Source organism: Notechis scutatus, chromosome 7 (genome assembly GCF_049901735.1).
Source record: "Notechis scutatus isolate UNSWTSFEM ecotype Mainland chromosome 7, rNotScu1.2, whole genome shotgun sequence".
Lineage (NCBI taxonomy): Eukaryota > Metazoa > Chordata > Lepidosauria > Squamata > Elapidae > Notechis > Notechis scutatus.
Window position 1 is genome coordinate 5,506,696 of NC_142015.1, and position 25,011 is coordinate 5,531,706.

The 25,011-nt window shown below is 42.6% G+C and overlaps 1 protein-coding gene across 4 annotated transcripts in view; it reads right to left on the reverse strand.

The window, feature by feature from the left end:
- Positions 1-25,011, reverse strand: part of SLC39A14 (solute carrier family 39 member 14) — a 55,876-nt gene that overhangs the window by 26,643 nt on the left and 4,222 nt on the right. For 2 of the 4 annotated variants that reach the window (XM_087969640.1, XM_087969638.1), the window contains exons 2-3: positions 8,228-8,337; positions 1,614-1,899 (exon numbers count right to left, since the gene is read on the reverse strand). In XM_087969640.1, the coding sequence (XP_087825766.1) occupies positions 1,614-1,889 (276 nt within the window). In that variant the 5' untranslated portion in view covers positions 1,890-1,899; positions 8,228-8,337. The remainder of the gene's footprint in view (positions 1-1,613; positions 1,900-8,227; positions 8,338-25,011) is intronic. The other 2 variants (XM_087969637.1, XM_087969639.1) reach the window with 1 other exon arrangement.

Here is a 25,011-nt window from a genome sequence, read left to right on the forward strand (position 1 = left end):
ATTTACAGAGTCAGCCTCTTGTCCCCAACAATCTGGGTCCTCATTTTACCCACCTTGGAAGGATGGAAGGCTGAGTCAACTTGGGAGTCGGTCAGGATCGAACTTCCTAGCTGTGGGCAGAGTCAGCCTGCAATACTGCATTCTAACCACTGCACCACCATGCCACTGATCAGGAGAGCCATCTGTTTTCAAGTCTATGGCAGGGATGTCAAACTCGTGGATGCGTCACGCGCTGGCCACGCCCACGCCCAGTTTAGGGAGGGGAGGGGAATCGCAATATGGCAAGTGACGTCACTGCGGTGCCACAAGTTTGACACCCCTGGTCTATGGCCTTATGGGCAGGACTAGTCTGTTGAAGGAATGGTTCAAGAGCATCTTTAGAACAATAACATGTCAGAGGCCAGATCTGACTTCAGCTGGCAGGGGAAACACATGCACATTTCCCCCGGCCACCAAGTTATTGGAGGTTCTCGCCAGAACTGTTCCACTTGTATTTTGTATCCTGCCTTTATTATTTTTCTAAACAACTCAAGAAAGCCAATGTGTCTGATACCCCTTCCACCTCTCATTTTCCCCACCACAGCAACGTGCAGAACTGAGTTGGGCTGAGAGAGAGAGAGAGTCATCCAGACCAGGGGTCTCCAACCTTGGCAACTTGAAGTCCGTCAGGCTTCAAGCAGGGGTGGAATTCAACTGGAGTTACTCCCGGTTCAGTGACTACGTTTATTCTATTTTATTCTTTCATTCTCTATTCTGTTCTATTCTTCCATTCTTTATTCTATTTTTTCATTTCTATTCTATTCATTCTTAATTCTCTTCTTTCATTCTTAATTCTATTCCATTCTTTCATTCTTAATTCTATTCTATTCTTTCATTCTTAATTCTATTCTTTCATTTCTGTTCTATTCATTCTTAATTCCATTCTTTCATTTCATTTCTGTTCTATTCTATTCATTCTTAATTCCATTCTTTCATTTCTGTTCTATTCTATTCATTCTTAATTCCATTCTTTCATTCTTAATTCTATTCTATTCTTTCATTTCTGTTCTATTCTATTCATTCTTAATTCTATTCTTTCATTCTTAGTTCTCTTTCATTCTATTCTATTCTATTCTTTCATTCTTAATTCTATTCTATTCTATTCTTTCATTCTTAATTCTATTCTATTCTATTCTTTCATTTCTGTTCTATTCTATTCATTCTTAATTCTATTCTTTCATTCTTAGTTCTCTTTCATTCTATTCTATTCTTTCATTCCTAAATCTATTTTATTCTATTCTTTCATTCTTAATTCTATTCTATTCTTTCATTTCTGTTCTATTCTGTTCATTCTTAATTCTATTCTTTCATTCTTAGTTCTCTTTCATTCTATTCTATTCTTTCATTCTTAATTCTATTCTATTCTATTCTTTCATTCTTAATTCTATTCTATTCTATTCTTTCATTTCTGTTCTATTCTATTCATTCTTAATTCTATTCTTTCATTCTTAGTTCTCTTTCATTCTACTCTACTCTACTCTACTCTACTCTACTCTACTCTACTCTACTCTACTCTACTCTTTCATTCTTAATTCTACTCTATTCTATTCTAATGGGAAAGCAGAGGTGATTACCTTGGAGATGTTCCAGTGATGTGGCGGCTGCCGCTGCGTGCGACTGACATTGTGCCGTTCGATGCCCACATGCAGGTGTCCCAACAGAGATTTCAACTGCTGCAGGCTGAGCGTGTCCTCTTCACCGTAACGGAGGAAAAGGTCCTGTAGGAAGGAGGCTGCTGTGATGGGAGGGGGAGCCGAGGCTTCTGTGCCAGCCCACGTCTGCGAAGTCCGAAGCAGGAGGTACAGCTGCAGCACCAGGGCCCGTCTCCAGAACCCTCTGTTCCAAAACATGGTTTCAAAGCTGAAAAGACAGAGCCAGGCCCTTGGATTAGCATGGCCCCTTGAAACCCTTGCTCTGCTCCTAGCCGTATTTATTCCATAATTCCTGCTTCTTTCAAAATAAGACAGCAGATAGTATAGCAAAGGGACGCCTGGACAATGGAGAGTGCCCAGAGATTGTTTAGGGGAACAAAGAGCAAGTGCAACCAGCATTGGGGACAGTGGTGGGTGTTAGGGATATACCCTAGCAGAATTTGCACGGCAGTCAGACAGGCAGGCAAATATGTGAGATAAACGTTTTTGTAGCTTACACTCAGTAAAACAGATACACTGTGCTAGTTAAATAGTTTATTCCAGTAAGAGTTTTATCATAGTCAAACAGTCCATATATCATTCACTAGTTCAGTCCGTTCGGGGATTATTCAGTTGCAAAGTCCAGTGTTGAAAAAGGGGTTAGTAAACTTACAAATATCAGTCCAGTAATATATATCCTCGCAGTAGAGATATAAAGAAGTCAAACCTCCTTTCTTCCTTCGACGTTCAAAAACTCAGCAGCAGGGAATACGCAGTTAGCAAACCATCAATCCAGCATAGTTAGCAATCCAGCAGGTTCTCTTGCTCCCTCTTATGGCGGTTTTACAACCGCACCCAAAATTACATGCTTTGCAGTTTAAAGTGACACACACTTAAACTTACTATCATAGTTTATATATATTATTTTACCCAAACTATGTTAGGTAACCTTGTTATTCCTAACAGTGGGATTCAATTTTTTTTAACTACTGGTTCTGTGGGCGTGGCGGCTTGGTGGCTGTGCAATGGCTTGGTGGCCATGGTGTAGTGTGATGGGTATGGCAGGGGAAGGAGACTGCAGAATCCCCATTCCCGCCCCACCCCACTAACCTGCTTTCCAGCTCCGTTCTCCTGTGCAGGGCAACCAAAGACCCAGCCAATCAGCTGGGACTTGGGAGGCGGAGAATAGATGGGGTTGGCGGGGCCAGTCAGAGGTGGGATTTGCCGGTTCTCCAAACTACTCAATATTTCTGCTACCGGTTCTGTAGAACCGGTCAGAACCGGCTGAATCCCACCTCTGACTGGGGGGCTATAATGAAGAATGGGGGACAGCCACATCATTCCCAAGGGCAGAGATAAGATTCTCCCACATATATTGTCCCATTTGCATTGCCGGTTTCAAATTCTATTAAATCTACACTTTTATTGATTTGATCAAATTGCTGTGCCCCCCCACCCCTGGTCTCCCCTACAAGGTGACCCTGGGTGGCTAAAACTTGTAGATTTAAGCCGGAGCATTTGCTACTTCGAAATGGCAGCGACCCACCAGCCAGCGAGGCGGGCTTTAAGGCCATCACACAAAAAGTCCACGCCAAGCGAAAGACGTCCACTGTTCAATTCTATTCCAGCTGTAAATTCTGCCTACCGATCCTATCCATTTCTGTTTGCAATGCTTTTTAATGCTCCAGATGACCAGATACGGGGCAGAACCATGCGGATCTTAACTCGACAGCAATCCTGCCCCTTATCCTTGTGTTGTTTCTGCCAAAAGAAGACACCTCAAAATTAGGGATTTTTGTTATGTGTGATGGCCACTTGCACATAACTTCTTATAACTTATCCTCTTCAATGGAAGAGGATAAGGCCCTCTGTGATCTTGGTCTGACTTGCACTGAAGCTAATATTCTGATTCCCAGCTCCATTTCCAAATGGCTATCCTATGTCTTCTTGATGGCCTCTAGTATTGGAGCACCCAAAACTTCCCGTTCCACTGATTAATTGTTCTTCTCACGGTCAGAAATATTTTCCCCCTTAGTTCTAGGTTGGATCTGTCTTTAAGGATCTTCCACCCATGAATTCTTGTCCTGCCCTCTGGTGCTTTCAAGAATAGGAGAGTTAGGACACCTAAGGATAAGCAGAAGTTGTCTATCAGAATAGAGCCCTTTCTCTATTCTCAATTCCAGCAAATGGAATTGCTTCCATTGAAGATCTGCGTACTTGCAAGAGCCAGAAAGAGGGTTAACAAAAGATCTACAGGCCCCTCACATTTCAAGAAGAGATTGGACTGCCATTGGTCAGAAATGGTGTAGGGTCTCCTGCTTAGGCAGCGGGGGGGTTGGACTAGATGACTGTTCTGACCCAAACCTTGCTCCAAGGAAACAAACACCAGACAGAGGTAACAGCAAAACCTTTTAATGATTCTTTACAAATTCCGTTCCTTCCCAGTTAAAAGGCTGTTTGTGTCTCTGATAAGAAGGAGCCTTGTCAAGGTTGTGCAAGGCTGCCAGGAACACTAGATAAAGTTGCCAAGAAGTATTTCAAACACAAAGAGTCTCCAAACACAAACTAAGAGAGTCCGAACATCCACAAGGCCTGAGTGAAAAAACTTCTTTGCTTCCTGCAAAGAACTCTGGGTTCTCAGCTGGCTTTTATCTCTTAAGGGAGGGGCCATTACCTTGCAGCCTTACTCCCGAGTCACCCGTGCTGCTGCAGCTGCTCTTTCCTTCGAGCAGCCCTGCGTGCACGTGCACTGGGCACAGGCTCCTCAGGGAACTCTTCCTCACTGCTGCCAGCCTCCACAATCTCCAAAGGCAGCACTCCACTCCCTGATGGTCCTGGCCCCATCCCTGCATCACACGCAGGCCCCTCATCTGAGCCCTCGCTCTCCAACACCTCTGCCATCTGCATCTGCCGCCAGTGAACCACAACAATGACCCACAAAGTCCCTTCCAACTGTGATTATCTGTAAATGTGGACATAAACTGCTTCAACTTCTCCTGTCAAGATGTCGTTACAGAACATTGCATGCCTAAAAACTAGACGCAAAGAGAATCCCCCCACCAAATACTATCATTCTGTTAAACACCTCATTTCCACAGCACTGTCTTAGGCCTAAAGATATTTATTCATGTAGTAGGGCTATATAGCTATTATCCTTCTCATCTTCTCAACTTTCCTACTACTTTCTCCTATTACTATCTCATGATTTATCACTTTTATGAATTATGACTGTATCTGTCATGCCCCTGTTGGAATCTGATTCCAAGGGGGAGGTCGAACAACTGAAAGGGAGTGGAAGTGTGGCTCCTGTGGCTGTGGAAGAAACTGGGGAAGGGCACAGTCCGGCTGGGCCTTCAGAGGAAGACCCAGGCCCATCCCTTCTTCATCCTAGGGCATGCAGGGAGGAACAGAGAAGGGAGCAACATGAGTTATGGGGGAGAAAAGGGCCCTGATTCCCTTCATTAACTGCAGCTGGGAAAACAGGATTTCAAAAGGGCGTTTGCGCATAGCACCTTGCTGGAAGCAAAGTGTGAATTATTTTGGTTTGTCAAGTCTTATCTGGGTTCTGGCGTCCTCCCAACTGTGTGTGTTTCATTATCTTTTGGAAGTCTGCAATTCCTTATCCTGCCCTGTCTCGTTAATTGCTGCAGCTGTGGTTTGTGTTGGTTTTTATTTATAATTTATAAGTACTTTGGGTTCAGACTGAATTTCTTCCCTTTGAACAACTGTTCTTGAGAGAGTTTTTTTTCTCCAGCCGATGATAACTGGACAATGGGGACCAAGTTGGAGGTATTAAAGGGACTTTACCTACTTTGGTGTTGCTTTTGTGCCACGCCCTGGGTCATCCCAGTATCTGTGACTTATCACTTCGTTGTTTGTATGTACGCTGAGAGCTTGTGCGCAGAGGCAAATTCTTTGTGTGTCCGATCACACCTGGCCAATAAAGACTATTCCAATTCCAATGGCTGCTGAGCTCATATTTTGACCCTCCAGCTTTTCCAAACACCTTTGCTTGGTTAATAGAGGCAATTTCAGACATGGGATGCGACACCGGGGAAAAAATACAGCATCCTGCACTTAATCCTCCAGGAAAAGATTGAAGGCAAATGAGGTCCAGGTAGAAGAAGGACATCATGGCTTCAAAATCTAAGGAACTAGGTTGGACAAAACTGAGCAGCATTTTTTCATGCGGCTGTTGATAAAAATAGAATCGCCAACATCTGATGACGGATATGGCACAACAAGAACAACAGAGGCAAAACAACACCTGAATCAGAAGGTGTCTTGCTTTATATATTTTCACAAGTTACAAAAAATGCAACACTTTCCCACAACAGGAGCAGTAACAAACTAAAGACAAAGAAAAATAGAATACCTGAACCCAAACAGCTTTCATTATCACTAAACAGGCGCAGGCTGATGTTTTTTGCTGTAGCCACTTTTCAAAAGAGCTTATATCAATATCGAAAAACACTGAAGAAGTCTTATTATATACGCATACTGAAGGAAGTCAGAAGTCAGGTTTCCCTGTTCCTTTTCACTTTCCCCTGTCACTTTCCAGTCTGATTCCCCTCCCTTTTAAAAATCTTTTCTTTTGTTTAATATTTGGTATTTAACTTTCTTGGAAACTTAATAAAGTTGGTTTATTTTTTTAAAACAAAGAACATTCTGAAGAATGTCCTCTAAGGCTGTTCAACCATGTTGGACACTCCAGAAAGCAGTAGACCAGGGGTCTCCAAACTTGGCAACTTTAAGACTCATGGACTTCAACACCCATAAGTTGCTGGATGAAGACTTCTAGGAGTTGAAGTCCACAAGACTTAAAGTTGCCAAGTTTGAAGACCCCTGCAGCAGACAGAAGGAAAGTACCACACAAATTGAAAGAGAAGGACCAGGGGAGACAGGATAGCAGTCTTCCAATATTTGAGGGGCTGCCACAGGGAGGGAGGGATCAAGCTATTTTCTAAAGTGCCTGTAGGCCAGATAAGGAATAATGGATGGAAACTGAACAAGGAGAGATTTAACCTGGAAACAAGGAGAAACTTTCTGACAGTGAGAACAATCAACCAATGGAACAGCTTGCCCTCGGAAGTTGTGGGAGTGCCATCACTTGAGACTTTCAAGAAGAGATTGGACTGCCATTTGTCAGAAATGGTGTAGGGTCTCCCACTTGGGCGGGGGGTTGGACTAGATGACCTACAAGGTCCCTTCCTACTCTGATTATCTGTATCTGTAACCACTGAATGCACAGATTGCATTTATTAACATGAAATTGTTCTGCTAAGTTACCCCTCGCCATTCCCCAAGAAGACAAAATGGAGCAACGAGCGTTATTTCCTTAAACACAAAGAAGGAAATCAAACTGAAGATATCCCAAAGGTGCTTTTCCAAAAGACAAGTGGACTTTCTTGGGGGTTTTTCTTTGAAAATGTTTCACTTCCCATCCAAGCAGCTTCTTCAGTTTTAACTGAAAAACCAAAAAAGTAAAATAACAACCTTTGGGACATCCATGATCTGGAGATTAAGAATCTCCATAGACAAAGTGAAGATTGATTGGGTTGCCCAATGGATACGGAAGAGGCAATTTTCCAAGAAGTTCCGATTTGGTGCAAAACCTACAACCTGAGCCAAGTAATGGAGCTTCTGAATGAGAAGAACTTGGGACAAAATTTTCCCAACACCGAACCCTTCAGAACGCCTAACCAGCCAATATCTATACAAGGCACTCAGGTCTGATATTAAAGAAGGCAGGTTTAGGATTTTATGGAAGACTCAAACCCTTCTTTTATTACCCACAAATTAATGAACGCTTGATTCTGCAGGATGTGTTTCATTAAACTGTTACGTTTTTTTTTTAAAAGAAGAAATATTAACATTATTAGTATCTGAAAGAGTTTTGTTCCCTCTTCCATCAGTCCAAAAAAGAAAAAAGTTGAACAAGCAAACTTATGTAAGACAGAAATCTCAGTAAATTTCATAGCATGGTTTAATTCACATGGCATGGTTCAAGCATTGTACATAAAATGAACTAAATCTGTTACTAAATAGGCAATTGATGTTAATATGCTCAAACTGTTTAATGCATAAACATTAATACTTCAGAGGAATTAAAAGATCACAATGTTTTATAGTTCTTCAGGGTAACCTCCCAACCAAGCATTCACCAGATCCAGCCTTGTTCAGTTTATTTAAGACTATATCCAAGGCTGGCTGTGACTTCCCGTCCTAGATTATTTGCAACCTTAAACTTAGATTTCAAATTGTACAAATCCATTACGGTTTTCCATTTTGACTGCTACCCTGTTCATTGCATGACACTAGCATGATCTCGAGCTAATGAAGCTAGCTTGAGATTTCACTCTAGCACAGGGGTCCCCAAACTTGGCAACTTTTAAGACTTGTGGACTTCAACTCCCAGAATTCTGGAAGTTGAAGTCCACAAGTCTTAAAAGTTGCCAAGTTTGGAGACCTCTGGCTCTAGCAGTAGAAGGTTGGCCAGTTTGCTATCAAAATCGCACAAGGTCAACAAATATCCAGGCAACATTGAAGTGACTTACCCAGCTCAGCAAAAATTCCAGAAAGCCGTTCAAAACACAACAGTTACAGAGAATTAAGAATCTCTCCAAATTCTGCCGAGAGAGAAAGAAATCTACAGCAGCAGTTCTACCTGAAAAGAATCAAAAGGGCCATCAGGACTTGTTCAATGAAGAGGGGTGAGGTTTTTCTATTCGACTGAATGGCCACAACGTGTAATTTACATTTTGGTTCCTTGTAGCCTAACCACTGCTTACCATTCGTAATGCAAAGCGAACATTAAAAAGAGAACATACCCCAGACCACGAACAAAGAATCTCGGTGGCAGGAACTGAAAATAAGATGTCACTTAAAAGGAGCACTTTATAGAAGATTTACTCATCGGGAAGGACATGGAAGTTAAACAGGAGAACCTGTGTCTACAAAGGTTGCTCTGGATGCATGTTTCGTAATATTCCAAGCACAGAGGGCATGTTGACCTCTCTTGGTAGTTTTTTTCCCCCCCTGGGCTAAGCAGTCCTTGTCCCCTATTGATTAAGCAATCCATGTTGATCTCCACGAGGCCAATTCCTTAAAGTCAACATGGGCTTTAACCTTAAAGATAACCAACCTCCAAACTAATCCAACTGTTTGAGATGCATTGACCAATTGTGTTGGTACCTTGTCATTCTTACCAGCAGCTTCCGAAGTGGAACAAAGCTACAGAAGGCTGAAACACACACAGGTAGTCCTCGGATTACAACCACAATTGACCCCCCAAATTTCCATTGTTAAGTGAAACATTGGTTAAGTGAGTTTTGTTCCATTTTACGACCTCTCTTGCCACCATTGTTAAGTGAATCACTTCTGTTGATAAGTGAGTAGCCCATTTCTTAAGTGAATCTGGCTTCCCAGTTGACTTTCCTCATCAGATGGTCGCAAACGGTGGATCACATAACCTTGGGACATAGCAACGGTCATAAGTAGGGACATAGCAACGGTCATAAGTAGGGACATAGCAACGGTCATAAGTAAGAACCAGCTGCCAAGCATGATTAGGGGACTGGAGGCTAAAACTTATGAAGAACGGTTGCAGGAACTGGGCCTGGCTAGTCTAGGGAAGAGAAGGACCAGGGGAGAAAGGAGAGCAGTCTTCCAATATTTCACAGGGGCTGCCATAGAGAAGGCAGTCAAGTTGTTCTCCAAAGCGAAAGAAAGAAAGATGAGAGAAAGGAAGGGAAGGGAGGGAGGGAGGGAGGGAGGGAGGGAGGGAGGAAGGAAGGAAGGAAGGAAGGAAGGAAGGAAGGGGAAGGAAAGGAAAGGAAAGGAAAGGAAAGGAAAGGAAAGGAAAGGAAAGGAAAGGAAAGGAAAGGAAGAAGGAAAGGAAGGAAAGGAAAGGAAAGGAAAGGAAAGAAAGAAAGGAAAGAAGAAAGGAAAGGAAAGGAAAGAAGAAAGGAAAGGAAAGAAGAAAGGAAAGGAAAGAAGGAAAGGAAAGGAAAAGAAAGGAAAGGAAAGAAAATAAAAGAAGAAAGGAAAGGAAAGGAAAAGTCATGGTCGTAAGTCATGTTTTTCAGTGCCATTGTAACTTTGTATGGTCACTAAATGAACTGTTTTAAATCAAGGACTACATGTGTTGTTGTCCCAGAGTCTTATTAAAGTTTTGCTTTCTTAACCATTTTTGTTGGCTTGGATTATGTTTTATGGATTCCGCCCCCTCCCCTGCATCGTTCCGTTTGCAAAGTATCTTGAAACTGGTACCTGTGGCAATTCAGAAAGACACCCACCACCACCAAAAACACACAAGGCTTTCCTTACACAAATCAAGCAGAGAAAATGTCTTGGAAAAATACTTGCTCTCTATACGGCGCTGGGACAAAAGTTACAGGTAAGATCCATGTAATTAGGCCAAAACTAGAGAATTTCTAAAAACTAGTATCAGAAGCACAATTATTATTTACTCTAAGTTTAAAATAACTTTATAACTTAAGTCATAACGAAGATAGAGAGCTGTTTCGGGGTCTTGTGTCAGGTGTGAAGAATCAGGACCACACAGTAAGTTCTACTTAATAGCCATAGCCCTCTCTTAAGAGGTTTACAAATGTTGACACCCAACAATTTGGGTGCTCATTTTACCAACCTCGGAAAGATGCAACTATGGAATCATGATTCATCGCTGCCACATAGCTTGAGAAAGTGGGAGGGGTGGTGGTATTAATTGAGTAGCTCTTAGTAGACAAAATAGAATTCTTTTGATGGTTCAAGGTCAAAGAGTGTGACGCAGAAAGAATTGGAACTTACTTTGGGATTGGTTCATGTGATATGATGATGAGTAAAAAGGCGATGGTTTGTAGGTTGGGACATTGTGGGAAGTCCGGGGAAACTTTTAGTTTCGGAATTCCACAGAATGTGCCAGGTGCTATTCTAATAAAAGTACTTTTGAGATTATGCTTGTCTTGGAGTTTCTGACAGGAATGGATGTTCCCTGGAATGCTGACAGCAAGGCTGAGTCAATCTGAGTCAGAATCGAACTGCTGGCAGTCGTTAGAGTTAGCCTGCAATACTGCATTCTAACCACGGCATCGCCACGGCTCTTTTAGTTAATCTGATTTATTGCTCGTTCTTATACACAAGAATCTAATCCATTAACAGTCAGCACTAAATTGGTGCTAGATAAAGGCTAACGAAATTCAGGAAGGGTTGGACTTGGACCGCTTGTAGGGAACGTAACAATTCTAGGCTGATTCCTCTCTTGACTCCACTCTCAGGTTCTGCCTTCTCCTTCTCCTTCATCTTGCTGTCCATTATCTAGTTTTCCTGCTGTTGATGGCATTCCTCACCAAATTCTGGCATGCAATTTAGAAACCTACTTAAAAGCCATTCGAAACCAAGGACATGGTTTCCTTTCTTATTCTGCATTGCTTTTAAAACGCCTGGAAAAACACACAGACAATTTGGTGAGAAGACGGTCCTGTTTAGTATACGAAGGAAAAAATAGGCAAGACTCACTTTTAAAACAAATGTACTTTCTCTAAGAGGTAAGGGCAAAATCTGGCTGGCTGGTTTATTGTCCAGTTTGTCAGTCAAATATATCCATCTCTGCAGGCATTTTCAGCACAAACACACACACACACACACACACACACACACACACAAATATACATACAGTCTTCCGTTTGCCTGTCTGTTGATAGATATAGATATATAGATGGAGATAGATAGATAACAGATACTAGATGATAGATAGATGGATGGATGGATATAGATAATAGATAGATAATATAATAGATGGATAGATAGATAATAGATGGTAGGTAGGTAGGCAGACAGGCAGATAGATATTGCATGTATGTACATAAGTATGTATGTACTGTGTGTGTGTGTGTGTGTGTGTGTGTGTGTGTTTTCTTAAGTTTTCGCGGGTACTTACATGTATGGTATTCCGCTTTGTTCGGAGTATTTTCCCGTCATTATAGTTGTGCTTTTAAACTTGTAGCACGTTTGGCAGAATCTCATCTGCCATCATCAGGCTTCTGTATTGTGTTCGTCTGTGTAGAGCCACAATACAGAAGCCTGATGATGGCAGATGAGATTCTGCCGAAACGTTGCTACAACTTTAAAAGCACAACTATAATGACGTGGGAAAATACCCAACAAGGCTGAATACTATACATATAAATACCCTTCATGCTGTCCCTTGGGAGACAGCTACACATACCAGTAAACTGCTATACCTATACATTCCATCGAAAATACTTTAAAAACTCAGAAAGGAAAATCTCTTCTATATTAAGATCAATTCTTGTGACTGTGGGCATCCAGCTATTATTGCTCCCTCAAACTTTAGACTGGATTTTTTTTTTTTTTACAAAATACTACTCTAGTCTAAACCCATGGATTGTCAAATAGTTTCCTATCCAAATATTAAACGGGTCCAAGACGACTGCTTCGTTTTTCTCAGCCTTGGCAACTCTCGGATGTGTGGACTTCAACTTCCACAATTCCTCCGCCAGCACTGGGAATTCTGGGAGTTGAAGTCCACGCATCCTGCAGTTGCCAAGGTTGAGAATAGCTTATCTGGCAAATGAAGCCAACAGCCTGCCCTAAGCCTTGGATCAATTCAGGTAAACAGAAGGTCACAACTGAATTGTGCTGAAACTGCGTTTTGCTCCTAAGTAAATAGGAAACGCATGCATCTGTTGGCAAATGAGTTCTCTTTGCCAATCCCATTGCTGTGACCTATAAAAGTTCTGCATTTCTAGACTCCATTTGGCAGGATCATAGCCAGAATCAATAGAGATTTCTGCTGACAGGTTGCAAACGTTAGTCATTTCTTGAGTATGACCCACAGCAGATCTGGATTACAGCCCAAAAGGAAGCACTTCATGGGAAAGGCTGTAAACTTAAAAAATATACACTGCTCAAAAAAATAAAGGGAACACTTAAACAACACAATGTAACTCCAAGTCAATCACACTTCTGTGAAATCAAACTGTCCACTTAGGTAGCAACACTGATTGACAATCAATTTCACATGCTGTTGTGCAAATGGAATAGACAACAGGTGGAAAGCAGAGGCAGGTAGCAAGACATCCCCAATATAGGAGTGGTTCTGCAGGGGGTGACTACAGACCACTTCTCAGTTCCTATGCTTTCTGGCTGATGGTTTGGCCACTTTTGAATGCTGGCGGTGCTTTCACTCTAGTGGCAGCATTAGACGGAGTCTACAACCCACACAAGTGGCTCAGGTAGTGCAGCTCATCCAGGATGGCACATCAATGTGAGCTGTGGCAAGAAGGTTTGCTGTGTCTGTCAGTGTAGTGTCCAGAGCATGGAGGCGCTACCAGGAGAAAGGCCAGTACATCAGGAGACGTGGAGGAGGCCGTAGGAGGGCAACAACCCAGCATCAGGACCACCACCTCCACCTTTGTGCAGGGAGGGACAGGAGGAGCACTGCCAGAGCCCTGCAAAATGACCTCCAGCGGGCCACAAATGTGCATGTGGCTGCTCAAATGGTCAGAAACAGACTCCGTGAGGGTGGTATGAGGGCCCGACGTCCACAGGTGGGGGTTATGCTTACAGCCCAACACCGTGCAGGACGTTTGGCATTTGCCAGAGAACACCAAGATTGGCAAATTTGCCACTGGCGCCCTGTGCTCTTCACAGATGGAAGCAGGTTCACACTGAGCACATGTGACAGTCGTGACAGGGTCTGGAGACGCCGTGGAGAACGTTCTGCTGCCTGCAACATCCACCAGCATGACCGCTTTGGCAGTGGGTCAGTAATGGCGTGGGGTAGCATTTCTTTAGGGGGCTGCACAGCCCTCCATGTGCTCGCCAGAGGTAGCCTGACTGCCATTAGGTACCGAGATCCTCAGACCCCTTGTGAGACCATATGCTGGTGCGGTTGGCCCTGGGTTCCTCCTAATGCACGACAATGCTAGACCTCATGTGGCTGGAGTACATCAGCAGTTCCTGCAAGACAAAGGCATTGATGCTATGGACTGGCCCGCCCGTTCCCCAGACCTGAATCCAATTGAGCACATCTGGGACAACATGTCTCGCTCCATCCACTAACGCCACGTTGCACCACAGACTGTCCAGGAGTTGGGGGATGCTTTAGTCCAGGTGTGGGAGGAGATCCCTCAGGAGACCATCTGCCACCTCATCAGGAACAAGCCCAGGCATTGTAGGGAGGTCATACAGGCACGTGGAGGCCACACACACTACTGAGCCTCATTTTGACTTGTTTTAAGGACATCACATCACAGTTGGATCAGCCTGTAGTGTTTTTTTCCACTTTAATTTTGAGTGTAACTCCAAATCCAGACCTCCATGGGTTGCTAAATTTGATTTCCACTGATAATTTTTGTGTGATTTTGTTGTCAGCACATTCAACTATGTAATGAACAAAGTATTTAATAAGAATATTTCATTCATTCAGATCTAGGATGCCTTATTTTTGTGTTCCCTTTATTTTTTTGAGCAGTATATATTATTTGCAATTCCCATAGAAATTTCCATAGAAGGAATTTGCAATTTAGACAGAATAAATTGCAATTTAGATAGAATTTTCAGGAGGGAGGGAGGGAGGGAGGAAGGAAGGAAGGAAGGAAGGAAGGAAGGAAGGAAGGAAGGAAGGAAGGAAGGAAGGAAGGAAGGAAAGAAAATAACAATAGCACGTAGACTTATATACCACTTCACAGTGCTTTTACAGCCCTCTCTAAGCAGTTTATAGAGTCAGCTTCTTCCCTCAACAAGAGGTGAGATTCGAACTGCCAAATTGTGGTCAGCCGGCAGTCAGCAGAAGTAGCCTGCAGTACTGCACTCTAACCACTGCGCCACATACCAGGGGGTCAAATATTTTTACCAAGTTGCAAAACTGCACAAAAACATTTAATTATATATGCTATTTTACTGCCCGTTGTTATTATTTTTCCCTTTCCTAATAGCTGCTATTTACATATCTCTCCTTTTACTGCATTCTTGGATTGTAAAGGCTGCTCTAAGACCGTAATAGAGATACTTGCTTTGACTTGATAATCCTTCAGATAACCTGGTCCCAAGGCACAGAGGGCTTTTAAAAGGTGAAAACCAGCACCCAGAATTGCACCCAGAAACACACCGGTAGCCAATGCAGCTTTCACGCATTAGTGGGGTAACATGTGCCGAATATCCCACATCATTTGTGACTCTCTGCATTTTGCCCCCCGTTGAAGCTTCCAAAGGCTCTTCAGGCACATCCCCACCATACAACGAGCGCATTGCAATAATCTTATTAAAAAGGGATCAGGCATTCCCAGCGTCTTAAAAGCTTAAGGCCCGTTTTGGGACTTTGCTTTCAGAAACTATCCGGAATCCTTGCAAACAGAGTTGTTTTACAGGGTGGAGAGAAGTTAACCCAAGCGTTTGCACAAACATAGCCTTGGCAGATGAAATTAAAATGTCTATTTTCTTAAGCTTACTCCAGGCAAACTTGTTTAAAAAAAAGGCATAATGGCTGCAATTGTTAGTGAACCATTTAGAAAAGAACCGAGACCTTTGTGTAAACCAGGAGTCTCAACAGCGCTCAAAACGTTTTCCACTGAATGAATGTGAATTTAGGGAACAGCCCTCACTGTAATTTAATTTAAACTAAATCAAACTTAGATTAGGGACCGTGGCAGTTTGAAGGGAGGATGTATCACCCCGTTCAACAGCCAAGTATAATTCCTGCCTTGCCCCACCCCCAAAATGGTTATATACACCTATTATAAAATAATAGTAATGTAAAATCTAGTATATATATAAAACTCGCGCATCATCACAAAATCTCCAGAAACATAAAGCCTACAAACTTGAAATTTGGCACGTATGTTTCTCTTGGCTTCTAAGTGCTCACTAAGAAAGGATTTTTCGAAATGATCCTCAGAGCATTAGTATTTTCTATATTATTATTATTAACACGCTCTGATGCTAAGGAGTTTTACTCTCCCTCCCCACCTGAAAAGAAATCTCTTCCAAATGCAAAGCACAAGCAGAGGAGTTTCAGTTTCAAAGCAGCAACCAGCTTTAGTACAGAACAGTTGAGCTAAGCCACACCAAGCTCCTTGCTGTCTCCTTGCTCACACAGCCAATACTGTTTCAGTTTCCAAACAGCCCTCAACTCTCTCACACACTGACAAGACACTAGCCAGATGAATACTGATGGATGCTGGTAGGCAGAGGCAGAATTTTCTCCCCTTATTTTCCTCCCCAAAAACTAAGCCCGTTCACATACTTTCGCAGCGAAGCACGGTTATCCCGTTAGTAATACGTATAATAGTATTGCATGGCAACTATTTATTATTCCAGGGGAAATTTCAGGAATAACGCAGCCCAAAAGAATATTTAGATCCTTAATGATAATAAATCAAGATAAGACTTTTATATATTTTTATGATGGTGTGTTTTGTGTCTGTGGTTTTTATCCTAATTGCTGTGTGTCGTCCAACATCACTTAAGGTGAGATGGGCGGCAATGCAAATTAGATTAATGCATAAATGAATCTGACTGTCCTAACTACCACTTTACTCGCCTTTTTTGTTTGGCTAGGTGAAACTCTCACGCACTGTCGGTTTTCTTCACAAGGGGATATATTTCAGTCCGTTCAATGTATTGGGTAGGAACTGCACCTTACATTTATCGTGAAATTCCCTGCTACATTCCATCCCAGAGAGACCCTTGACTACAACCACAACTGAGCCCAAAATTTCTGTGGCTAAACGAGACAATTGTTAAGTGAGTTTTGCCGCATTTTGCCACCTTTCCTGCCACTGTTATTAAGTGAATCTGGCTTCCCCATGGATTTTGCTTGTCGAAAGGTCGCAAAAGGGCATCAGGTAACCTTGGGGACACAGCAACCGTCGTAAGTATGAGTCAGGCGCCAAGCATCTGAATTCTTTTTTTTTTTAATCTTTATTGATCATATTTTCACAATTAAAAACGTATTTCCACTCCTTACAGCGTGTTCGTAAGGTGTTCGCTCACACTGACATATTCTGAATTCTGATCACATGAGTATGGGGATGCTACAAAGATCCTAAGTGTGAAAAACAGCCCGAACTCATCCCAAAAGTGCTTTTATTTTAAGAGACAGCTGGACTTTCTGTTTTTTTCCCTTTTGAAGTCATTTCCCTTCTCACCCAAGAAGCTTCTTCAGCTCTGACTGGATAGTGGGGAACGGAAGGATTTATACTCCTTGCACACAGCTGGTCATTTGCATCCTTTTGGTGGGTCCTTGAGGCCACTTGGAGGTTTGTCTGTGTCCTCTGAGTGGTGCAAATGGTTCCTGTAGTCTGCAATTTTTTCCTCTGGAAATCCGTTCCTACTCCCACACCATTCCAAGGGTGTCCATCCCAAATTGCATAGCTAAAAGTCTGTATTCTCAGTCCTCCAGGTCACAGTTGTCCTAAAGGTGCTTTTCCAAGAGGCAACTGGATTGTCTTGTTTTTTCTTTGAAGATGTTTTGCTTCTCATCCAAGAAGCTCCTTCAGTGACTGGATGGTGGGGAACGGAAGGATTTATATTGCAAAATGCAAATGTCCAGCTGTCTTCAAGGAATATCAATCCTTCCATTCCTCACCATCCACTCAGAGCTGAAGAAGCTTCTTGGACGAGAAGCAAAACGTCTTCAAAAGAAAAACAAAGAAAGTCCAGTTGCCTCTTGGAAAATGCAGCTTTGGAACAACCATCACCTGCAGGACGGAGAATCTCCATAGATGGGCCCAAGTCACATTTTTTCAGTGGCCATTGTTAACTTTCAACGGTCACTGAATGGAACTGTTGTAAGTCGAGGACTGCCTGCATTAGCCCAAACTTTTCTGGTGGAAATTTAGAAGGCAGGAGAAGGAATGGGCCTGTGGAAATATTAACGCCGGTGGCAGGACCACAGCACAAAATCAAGGGCAAGCTATAAAAAGAGTGGGTAACCTTGCCAGCGTTTCATTTCTAGGCCAATTCCGACTCTTGGATGTTAACGTGGCCAAAGAGCACACACCCCTTAGTGGAATGCATAGGTAAGAGAAAAAGAGCAACGCTGTTTTAAACATTATTCAGCATCTTGTGGAAAAGAGGTATAAAAGAATCTATTTAACACCGGTAAAAGCCAGTCCAGAACAATCAGGATATAAAATCCACTTAGATCAGGACCTAATAAGTTCTCAACCTCTTTAGTGTTCAATTGCTCTGCTAAACAATTGTAGTTAATCAGGGATTTATTGAACAATATGAAGCTGTGGGAAGCCCTTCCCCCCTCCTAGAAGAATGACATATTTTGGAAAATATTAAAAAGGCAGATTATTATATTTCCCAAAGGGAGAAATAGAGAAACATGCTCTTGGAGGCAGAAAGCAGCCCCCCACCTTTTTTTTAGTAGCCCACTGCAGATGTCAGCACTTAAGAAATAAAGAGCTTATTGAAAGAAGACAAGTATCTAGATAGCTCTATTCATAAGCAAGTAGCCATCCCTCAAAATCCAACACAGGAAAAAGCCATTAAACCACAATAGGAATTACCCAACACCCTTTCAGAACACAAGCCCCTTCATTGCTTCACCCTCACAAACTTCAACCAAACTTAGCTGAAACAACTAGGATTCGTACTTTGCCTATAGAGCCAGCTATGACCCCTACATAACCCCACGGGAGTCTGACAACAGCCAGTAGAATACATGCTTTTGCACAGGAACAGGAAGCTCAAGTGCAAAGCCCAAGAGAGGGTATAAAAACACTCTCATTCTTGACTCCATGGAGTCAGCTGCCCAGAACACATGTGGTCCTGCTTCATCATTAAACCATCTTTCCAATCACCCTCCATGTTTCCAGTGTCTTTCTACCAGCTTGGAATTGAACCAGATGGATATTTCTTCCCACAAAGATGTAAGGGTTGGGTTCACACAAACCATAATCCTCCAAAACACCATGGATTATGCAAAATACAACTGGCTACATGAGAAAACCTTCTCCATACAATCGATGCATATTTTTTTTCTTTTTTCCCCGCTTCTCTTTACTGTTTCACTTTCTTTGGGGTTGACTGAATAAATAGTGATGGGCTGACTCACATGTCTGAAGCTAAACCACAATTTAGGCACTCCAAGATACACAACATCTTTGTGCAACTTTAATCCGCTTCTCTCTGAAAAGGTGAAGGGCTTCTATACTCAGCTTACGACCAGAAATGAGTCCAAAATTTCTGTCATTAAGCAAGATCATTGTTCGGCCAGTTGCCAAGCGTCCGAATTTAGATCACGAGACCACAGAGATTCTGCAATGGTCTTAAAAGTGTATAAAATGACCATAAGTCACTTTTTTTCCAGTGTTGTTGCGACTTCAAATGGTCACAAAATGAATGGCTGTTAAGTCAAGGACTGCATGTAAGTTATAGACCAGGGGTGTCCAACCTTGGCAACTTTAAGACTTGTGGACTTCAACTCCCAGAATTAAAGTCTTAGAAGTTGAGTCCAAGGTTGGACACCCCTGTTATAGACCATCTACGTCTACCGGCTATGAGAAATAGCACCAACATTGGAAGCTAACTCCCTCACACATTTCAGCTAAAGTCAGAAGTTAATAATAAGCGCCAGTTATCAAGGAGAATAGTTTTGCCTGTACGCAAATTATTCAAGTCCTCTGGAAATATAAAAACATGGGAACACTTCAGGTATTGACCTTGGAAGACCCCTTCAGTTCACTGCTCTTGCAAAAAAAAAAAAAAGTATGTGGTTCAGACAATCCGTCCTCCACTAGAGAAATCAGCCTTGCAGCTCTTGGCCCCAGCTAAATTAAATGATTTTCAAAGCCTCTCATCTATGTATATAAAAGCAAAATGCCACTCATGCATCATCACAAAGTCTCCAGAACCATAAATTTGGCACATATGTTCCTCTTGGCTTCCAGGTGCTAAGAAAGGATTTTTTGAAATGACCATCACATTAGTATTTCCATTATTATTATTAATTATTAATTAATTATTAGTATTATTATTATTATTTATTATTATTATTATTATTATTATTATTATTATTAATTATTATTAATTATTATTATTATTATTATTATTATTATTATTATTATTATTATTATTATTATTATTATTATTATTATTATTATTATTAATCTGATGCTAAGGAATTCTACTCCCCCGCCCCACCTGAAAAGAAATCCCTTCCAAATGTAAAACACAAGCAGAGGAGTTTTTCAGTTTCAGAGCAGCAAGCAGCTTTAGTACACAACAGTTGAGCTAAGCCACGCCCAGGCTCCTTGCTGTCTCCTTCACCCCGTTCAACAGCCAAGTATAATTCCTGCCTTGCCCCACCCCCAAAATGGTTATATACACCTATTATAAAATAATAGTAATGTAAAATCTATACATATGAAAGTATATATATATAAAACTTGCGCATCATCACAAAATCTCCAGAACCATAAAGCCTACAAACTTGAAATTTGGCACGTATGTTTCTCTTGGCTTCTAAGTGCTCACTAAGAAAGGATTTTTCGAAATGATCCTCAGAGCATTAGTATTTTCTATATTATTATTATTAACACGCTCTGATGCTAAGGAGTTTTACTCTCCCTCCCCACCTGAAAAGAAATCTCTTCCAAATGCAAAGCACAAGCAGAGGAGTTTCAGTTTCAAAGCAGCAACCAGCTTTAGTACAGAACAGTTGAGCTAAGCCACACCAAGCTCCTTGCTGTCTCCTTCTTGCTCACACAGCAAATACTGTTTTAGTTTCCAAACAGTCCTCAACTCTCTCACACACTGACAGGACGCTAGTCAGATGAACACTGATGGATGCTGGTAGGCAGAGGCAGAATTCCCCCCCACCCTTATTTACCTCCCCAAAAACTAAACCCAACCACATAGTTTCGTAGCGAAGCACGGGTATCGAGCTAGTGGGATTATATTATTAGGGTAGTTACTAGCTCAGAAGAAATGAGTTACGGGGTTCTGTTATCCCTGAAACGATCAGCAGCAAAAGAAATCTGAATTGCAATGGATGAAGCCAAGATGTTTAATGGATCCTCAACTCGTTCTTGGCTGTAATTTACACCTGTTGGACTTTTTGTTCTGTTTTTAAGATAAGTAGTAAGATAACTAGTGTCACATTCTTTGTATCGGCCTTAATTATGAACTCAAATTTGTTAAGAGAGTGTGACCTAAGAAAAAGGCGGAAAGGAACATTTTATAGTTAACAGCAGATCAGGATTGATTGGATTGGCTGGGTAGATTGAAACCAGTCCAAACCAGAAACTTGGCTTTTTCAATTGTGCTGTACTGGAAACAGCCTGCACATTACTGGTGATGCAAGACATCATGCGTATTTTCCTAATGGAATTCCAGCCGTCCCTCAGCCCAGCTACGTCTCTATAGAGCAGGGGTGTCAAACCCAAGGCCTGTGATGACCCAGACTGTAAAACACAAATGTAACAAACTCCAAAACGAAAATAAATGTCCTTTAATGCCTCCAACTTGGCCCCGCTGTTCAATAATTCTCAGTTGGAGATAAAACGTATTCAAAAATAGTCTTCAAAAGAAAGCAACATAGTCTGAACTTAATGAGCAGATAGAGGTGAAATAAAAAACTAAAACAAACTACAATGAAGGAAATTCCACAGCAGACCAGGATAAGTAATTACCAACTTCAAGGAGATAACAAGGCAGAGTCTGTTGGAAGGACACCAACCAAGATAACTTCAGCCCCAAATAACTCTCTTGTATATTATTCTCCCCAGCTGCAACCAATGAGGGGGATCATGGCCGCTTCCTCTCTCGTAAGCCAAGTTGTGTCCTTCTCTGTGTCCTTCTTGCGTGTCCTAGGATGAAGAGGATATGGGCCTGGTTCTTCCTCTGACTGCCCAGCTGGGCTCTGACCTTCCCCAGCCTCCTCCACAACCTCCGGAGCCACACCTCCACTCCCTGTCGGCTGTTCCTCCTCTCCGAGTCTGACTCTAACAAGGGCATGTTAAGGCCCATGGGCCAGATGCGGCCTGCAGGGTGCTTAGAGCAGTCAAGGACCGGCCCGTGGTGCCTCTGCCAGCGAAAATGGAGCTCTGCTTTTGCTGGCAGAGGGCTGCAGGAGTCGATTGCAGCCAAACTGTTGGCAGAGCGCTCGGGCTGCCACAGGCGCCAACACGAGTGACGTCAAGTTGGCCATGCCCCCTCCCGAGGTCAAACACAACCCTGATGTGGCCCTCAATGAAAACGAGTAGGACACCCCTGCTATAGAGCTACTGCAGATGGGAGTATTAGCTGATCTCAAAAACTTAAGCATAATTAGTAGTGTTTGGATACCAGGCAACGAAGGCTCTAGGCCACTGTCTCTCAGCCTTGATAACTTTGAGATATGTAGACTTCAACTCCCAGAATTCCCTAGTCTGCTCAGCACAGGAAATTCTGGGAGTTGAAATCCAGACATTTGCAAGTTGTCAAGATTGAAAAACATTGCTTGCTATCTGTCTGTCTATCACATCTGTCTCAGTCTGTCTATCACACTCATCTATCTGTCTCTGTCTATATCTATCTATCTGTCTCACTCATCTGTCTGTCTCTATCTAACTCATCTGTCTCTGTCTCTGTCTCTCTCTCTCTATCTGTCTCACTCATTTGTCTGTCTCTATCTAACTCATCTGTCTCTGTCTATCTCTCTATCTGTCTCACTCATCTGTCTGTCTTTATCTAACTCATCTGTCTCTGTCTATATCTATCTCTGTCTCACTCATCTGTCTGTCTTTATCTCACTCATCTGTCTATCTGTCTATCTCTATCTATCTGTCTCACTCATCTGTCTGTCTCTATCTCACTCATCTGTCTATCTGTCTATCTCTATCTGTCTCACTCATCTGTCTGTCTCTATCTCACTCATCTGTCTCTATCACATCTGTCTCCATCTCACTCATCTGTCTATCTGTCTATCTATCTCTATCTATCTGTCTCACTCATCTGTCTATCCTATCCTATCAGAAGACAAGAATTTACTTTCTTACTATTGCCAAGAGGAAGAGAAAAAAAACCCCTCGTTATGGATGTGTCGATGACAGGGATATCCCACCCTGGCAATTTTAAGACCTATGGACTTCAACTCCCAGAATTCCCCAGCCAGCCTATGGAATTGCATTACAGCTTACGCTTCTGCCCCGTCTTCTCTCAAAAAATTAAGAGTAAGGCCTTAATGGGCAACGCTACCTCACACCTCCACCTCTGCCAAGAAGCTGCCATCACTAGACCAATGCCAGCTGACAGCAAGTCACACGCTCTTCATTTTGTATTTATTCCATCTCACCCGATAACCTTGGGGACGTTCCTTCAGCGTGGCGTGACACAGAGATAATTACCAGGATGAACCGAGGGTTCAGTTTAAGCACTACCACCATCAAGTTCCAGAAAGCATTTGTTTTATAAAACATGTTGCTGCATTGTTTGTATTTATGCCTCTCCTTGAACCCTGGAGCTCTGCAATGTATTCAACATAATTAGAATTAGAATCCTTTATTGGCCAAGTGTGATTGGACACATAAGGACTTTGTCTTGGTGCAAATGCTCTCAGTGGACATAAAAGAAAAGATACATTCGTCAAGAATCATAAGGTTCAACGTGTAATAATAGTCATAGGGTACAATAAACAATCAAATCATACTAAGGAAAGTCAATATAAATCACAAGGATACAAGCGACAAAGTTTTATACGTAAGATATAAAATGAAACTGTTCACAAGCAGTATAATATGGCCTAGAATCTACGTAATGCATGGTAAAATATTTGCAATTCAATTATGGAACTATGCTGCACTTACGGCCACAACTGACCTCAACATTTATTTCTGTTGCTAGGTGAGACGGCTGGGAGAGTTTTCCCCCAATTTACGAACTTTCTTGCCACAATTGGTGAGTTGATTAATTTGGAAATTGGATAAATTCGCTGACCCGCAACGTTATATTTTGTTGGCTTTTATCGCAAGCAATGTGCACTTTTTGCAATTTCAGAAGTACAGCACAGTTGAGGACAGAGAAGGCCAAAACAGAACTTCGTGCAAAAAAATAAAAAATGACAGAAAAGGCCCAATTCCCTCTTTTCTCTTTTGCTGTTTAGTTTAGTTTACTTTATTGTCACTGCACCTCATACAACGAAATCAAACACCATCTTCAGTGCACATCATGACCATGACCATGAAAATAAACACAAACACACATCCTTCACCCTCCTTCACACATTTTCTTTCCCCTTCCAAGAGAACTCTTTGCTGTAGAATACGTTTTTGAAAACTCAAAAACCGGGAAGTTGTGGAGATTCAGAAACCGCTTCTGAACAGCCTTCCTACCTTTTTCACAAGCCTTGCACTCTATCACTCAGATAAAACTCCGGGATTGCAACCTTTTTCACAACTTTGGTGATAGTTCTGCCTGAGTAAAGTCCCTCTCTTAGACAGGGTTACCTGGAGCAAGGGAGAGTCCGTGATTATCAGGATAGGAAGCTGCAAATAATCCAGGCCTGGATACAATCAAGATCAAGCGGGGTACTAATAGTAAGGGAAAGGTTCCCCTCCTCGCACATCCATGCTAGTAGTTTCTGGCTCTAGGGGGCGGTGCTCATCTCCGTTACAAAGCCGAGGAGCCAACGCTGTGTGAATCCTCCTCGCCCTCCAAGACTGGCCCAGGTTCCTTTCCAACCTGCTGGCTACTATCCAACTCCGCTGCAAGCTCCAGGCCACAACAAGAGTCAAGCTATTCTCAAAAACATCTGAAGGCAGGACAAGAAGCAACGGGTGGAAACCAATCAAGGAGAGAAACAACCCAGAACTAAGACAAAAAAAATTCTTGACAGTGAGAACAATTCATCAGTGGAACAACTGGCCTCCAAAAATTGCGAATGCTCCAACACTGGAAGTTTTTTAAAAAGATGTTGGATAACCATTTGTCTGAAGTGGTGTAGGGCAGGGTCCCCAACGCCGTCCGCGGACCGGTACCGGCGCGAACAAGCCTTACCGGGCCGCTGGTTGCTGGGCGCCGCCATCTTTTTGTAAAAGCGCTTCTGGTGAGCTTTTCCGGGTAGAAAGCTCACCGGAAGCGCTGTTTCGTCATAAAAGATGGCGGCGCCAGCGCCGGTGAGCTTTTCCGGGTAGAAAGCCATTTCTACCCGAAAAAGCTCACCAGAAGCGCTAGCGCCGCTTCTTTTATGACGAACAGCGCTCGTGACGCCACCGAAGCGCCTTTCGTCATAAAAGATGGCGGCGCCCAGTTGACGCTGGTACCGGCCGGCGCCCAGCTGATGTCGGAACCGGGCCGCGGCGTCGAAAAGGTTGGGGATCCCTGG